At 40.1% G+C, this 4960-nt stretch overlaps 1 protein-coding gene across 1 annotated transcript; it reads right to left on the bottom strand.

Moving 5' to 3' along the window:
- Nucleotides 1-3799: 3799 nt before the first annotated feature.
- Nucleotides 3800-4753, bottom strand: OR9I1 (olfactory receptor family 9 subfamily I member 1). The gene has a single exon (XM_010952419.1). It carries the CDS (start codon nt 4751-4753, stop codon nt 3800-3802), a length of 954 nt encoding a protein of 317 aa, XP_010950721.1.
- Between the last annotated feature and the right edge of the window lie 207 nt (nt 4754-4960).

The following is a 4960-nucleotide window of genomic DNA, read 5'->3' as shown; positions in this document are numbered from 1 at the left end:
AGGTATCCTTGCCCCAGATATTAGCAACCAACCAGACAAATCTAGAATGTAGAACATATTTTTATTAATTACTATTTTTATTAATTATATTAATTACTCAACTATAAGTGTCTTGAAACAAATGAAAAGGAAGGAGAACAGTATGAGATTAAAAGAATGTAAAACTATGTAACAATCAAACGCAGTGCTTCAACTTAGATTGGATCCAGAGTAAAACTAATAAAATTAATGAAGCCCATTCTTGGGTAAATAAGAGAAGTACAAATGTGGACTAGATATGAAATTATGGGATGGGGTAATTGGTCATTTTCTTAGGTGTGGTAATGGTATTGCAATATTACAGTCATGCCTAAGAATATTCTTAATGTTCATAATATTTAAAAAATGCCATTGAAGTATAACAAACATTCAGAAAAATTACTATCATACACAAATTTTCATAGTCTTAACACACCTGAGTTACTAGCACTAGATTAAGATTCAACACATCACCGATCCCTGAAACCCTTCTGTGCACATTCCAATCAGCACCCTCAATTTTAATAGCATGGATTAATTTGCTTGTCTTTGTCCTTTTATATTTGGAATCATACAGTATGTAGCCTATTGTGTCTGATACCTTTCATTCAATATCATGTTAGTGAGATCATTCAGATTGTTGCAGTGAATTACAGTATTTTGATGGGAACAGTTCTTTTTCTTCATAGAGGTGTCTAACAGGCTTTAAGAAAATTTTGCTAAATGGAGAATATTCTCAATTGTAATTTTTTTTACATGGAGCTGTATATTTCAGTGAAATTAAGTATTTTCACATGTGCATCTTTGTTTACAGTTAGAATATCTTTCTTTGACAATTTTTTACAGGAGAAAAATCCTAAAATGATGCTACTTTTGAATGTTTCATCAAATCTAAATGCTGAAAAATGATTGATTTTTTTATTTTCCTCCAGTTCCAAACAGAAATTTATCCAACTGCAATCAGGAGCTCCACCAAAAAGAGTCTTGTTACAAGTCAATATATTCCAAGCCACAATTATGTAATTTCAGAATTACATCTTGGAAGCAGATTCGCTTGTTTATTTTGTTTAGCATTTCCTTTCCAATGGAAGGGATATATTTCAATGCCATCCAGCTTGCAAGATTTGTTTTCAATACTTGGAACTTGCTAAAGCCTTCAAAAGTTGAAGGCTTCACTACGTGCTTTGACTAAAGATACAAAATCTCTAGCTGATTTTAAATAAATACAGTCAGAATTTGGGGAACATTTAAACAAACGAGCTCAATATGATTGTAGAGCACTTAGGTTGATTAAAAAGTAGCATTTCAAAGGCTTACATACCTCTGCGATGCTGTGGATAAGACCCAGGACAGGAACTGCTTAGCTGCTTTGCAGAAGGGTTTTCCTTTGTTTGCCTTTTTTTTTTTTTGGCTATTCAATCCTATCTTGGTCAAAATATTTTGTAACTTCATTTCTCTAACAGTGTCTATATGAAAATATTTGTAAATGTTAGCAACAATGGCTTCTACTTTGATGGAAAAACCATCATAACTTACTTGGATGCAATACTAAATTATGTGTACCACTACTGACTCCAAGTATCTCTGTCCCATAGGTTTCATAATTCAGTAAGAACGTTCTTTTTTCCATGATGCTCTGCTTCACTAAAATTTGTATTTGTATTATCATCACACAAACAAGGAATGCTGTCTTCAAGGTTGTTCATTTTATTTCTTGGGTGGAAAGTATTGAGTTATTCATCTTCCTGAGTTCATTGACTTTCACTATCGTTTGTTTGTGATCGATTTCATTGTTGTTGATGGCCATGCAGCTGTGGCAAGGCCCAGGGCTGACATCAGCAAGTGAGGCAAAGCGGATGGAAGAGAACAATGTATGTTGAGCAACTGATTGGTACTAGATTTGTTATTCATCACCTTATTTAATTTTTACAATATGCTCTTGAATTAGGAGATGTTATATTTGTTTTAGACCTGAGGGAATTTAGGATCTTTGAGAAATTAACCATTTACCCTAGGTTTCACAGTGAATTAGGGGTAAAATAGGGATTCAGATACAAGCCTGACTCCGAAAGCTGTGCGTTGTCTATGGCTGTAAACTCTGAACAAAGGGACTCTGAGCAAAGGTCCAAAGGGATTATGAGAAAGTGTTTTCTTAATTGCAAAATGGGGGATCTTCTATTTTACCATGTTTTCCCCATTTGCCTTATAGAGCTTCCTTGATGTGCAAATGAGACTATACATATGCCATAAAAATGTGCTCAGAAGCAATTTTCGAGAGCTCGTTTGGTCAAGACTCTGGACCTGGGGATGAGTTCAGCAATGAAGGAAACAGACTCTGCCCTGAAGGGTTTTGCAGTCATGTGCAGGAGTTAGTTACCTTCCCCTCTTACCAAATCTCCTGCCAGAGAAGATAATATGTGGTTCATCATTGTCCCCATCCTGGCCTTTGCTCTCTGACTTTGCTATTCCTGGAAATAGGATGCTTGGTGGGAGAGAACCGTTCATGAGGCAGGCAATGTCAGTGAAGAGCAGAGGAAGGTGCCCCATGGGCTTCAGAAACTAAGAAACTGGTCCTTGAGGAAACATCCTCAAAGGCTTTGCTCATCTTGAAGATATCAGAGTAACATTAATGCGGGAACAACAAAACCAGTGGGTGATTGAGTGGGAAGGCAGTTTGCAAATTTGAAATTTGCAAATTCCATTGTTCTGGCATGAGCAAAGGAGGAAGACACTCCAAGGAGGTGACTTGAGTCTGTAGAACAGGGAAGAGGAAGGCTCATGTCTTTTTTTTTTTTAATAGACTTTATTCTTCTTTCCTTCCTTCCTTCCTTCCTTCCTTCCTTCCTTCCTTCCTTCCTTCCTTCCTTCCTTCCTTCCTTCTTTCTTTCTTTCTTTCTTTCTTTCTTTCTTTCTTTCTTTCTTTCTTTCTTTCTTTCTTTCTTTCTTTCTTTCTTTCTTTCTTTCTTTCTTTCTTTCTTTTTCTTTCTTCCTTTCTTCCTTTCTTTCTTCCTTTCTTTCTTCCTTTCTTCCTTTCTTCCTTTCTTTCTCCTTCTTTCTTTCTTAGCAATTTCTGGTTCACAGCAGAACTGAGCAGAAAATACAGAGTTCACACGTAGCCCTCCCCACCCACACATACACACTCCCCTACCTTCAACATCCTTCATCAGTGTGGCATATTTGGTACAATCGATGAACCAACATGGACACATTATTATCAACCAAAGTCCATAGTTTACATTAGGGTTCACTCTTGATGTTGTACATTCTGTGGGTTTTGACAAATTCATAATGACATGTAGGGAAGGCTCATGTCTTAAACTCTCCCTTCCCTTGGCCATTTAGAGACTCAGTTTTGTCTTACACAACTCTCCCTGCTTACTGAGGTGATCACTCACACATTGAAAGATCTCCAGATATAATCTTTGTCACAGAGAAAAAGGCAGTACCCATGGGAACCAAACTGAGAGGGAAAGGATGGGAGACCCAAGCATGGGTACAAAGAGTATTGAGATGGGATGAGATAAACTGAAGAACTCCTGGGCCTCTGAGATTCTGTAAGTTATGATGTCAGAGAGTAGTGAGAGACTTCCAAGTTCTAAGCAATGGACTGAAAGTGGGGATGGGGAGGAGACAGTACTTTGGAATTGCTGGAAATATCACATTTTCAGTTTTTCTTGAGTGCCTGTGGTAACTGTCGACCTTCTCTCTGTAGGTTGCATATAGTGCTGGTGCCTATTAGGATACAGTGATGTGGGGAAAAAATGGACTGAGAGAGGTCCTTTCACCCAGGTCTACATTCCAGGGACACCTGGAATCTACCAGTGACCTTTCTGAAGGCTGCTTTCACATCCGTGTTTCTCAGGCTGTAGATCAGAGGGTTCAGCATGGGGATGACCACGGTGTAGACGACAGACACGACCTTGTCCTCCTCTAGGGATTTGCCTGAACCACTCCGCAGATACATGAAGATGAGGGTCCCAAAGAAAAGGGCCACGGCAGTGAGGTGGGAGGCACATGTGGAGAAAGTTTTGATCCTGCCACCTGAAGAGTTCACCCTCAAAATGGCCCTGATGATAAGGAGGTAGGAAATCAGGATGACCAAGGCATTGGCCAAAATCACAAAGTTGCCAATGAAGACAATGACAATCTCAGTGTTTGTTGTGTCACTGCAGGCCAGCTTCAGCAGGGGTGGGAGGTCACAGAAGAAGAAGTTGATCTGATTATCATCACAGAAGGACAGGGAGAAAGTACATGTGGTACGCAGGATGGCCCCTGATACCCCACAGACGTAGGCTCCCACCACTGAAGTCCAGCAGATTCTGGGATTCATGGCCACACTGTAGAGCAGTGGGTTGCTAATAGCGACATAGCGATCATAAGCCATCACTGCCAACAGGAAACACTCTGTACCTGCACAAATGGTGAAGAAAAAGAACTGGGCAGCACACTGGCCATAAGAGATGACTGTCTTGCCTGTGGCCAGTGTGGCCAGGATCTGAGGGGTGATGACTGAGGTGTAGCAGGCATCTAGCAGGGAGAGGTGGCTCAGAAAGAAGTACATTGGGGTGTGGAGTTGGGTATCCGCTTGGATCAGAATGATCATCCCCACATTTCCCAGAAGGGTCACTAGATAGAAACTCAGAAACACCAGGAAGAGGGGAATCTCCAACGTAGGACAGTCAGAAAAACCCATGAGGATGAACTCAGTGACGATGGTGAGATTGTTCTTGGCCATGGAGTCAACATAGGCTATTGATCTGAGGCTGAGAATGAAATAAACAAAAAAGTCCCAGAACTGATGGGCAGTTGTTTACTCTCTGAGGCGGGAAGTTAGGTTTATTTTTCTGGGCCAATGTACAGAGCTTGTCTGTGAGAAATCCTGTACCTGGCTGATCCTCCTCGCATATCCATGTTCTTCTGCATTTTTGGGCATTGAGCTGTG

The sequence above is a fragment of the Camelus bactrianus genome, chromosome 10 (assembly GCF_048773025.1).
Source record: "Camelus bactrianus isolate YW-2024 breed Bactrian camel chromosome 10, ASM4877302v1, whole genome shotgun sequence".
Lineage (NCBI taxonomy): Eukaryota > Metazoa > Chordata > Mammalia > Artiodactyla > Camelidae > Camelus > Camelus bactrianus.
Note: the sequence above shows the minus strand (reverse complement) of the source record. Positions and strands in the feature narration are given on the sequence as shown.

Excerpts from the sequence above, each read along its gene's own strand:
- OR9I1 (XM_010952419.1), bottom strand. The coding sequence starts at position 4,753 with ATGGCCAAGAACAATCTCACCATCGTCACTGAGTTCATCCTCATGGGT.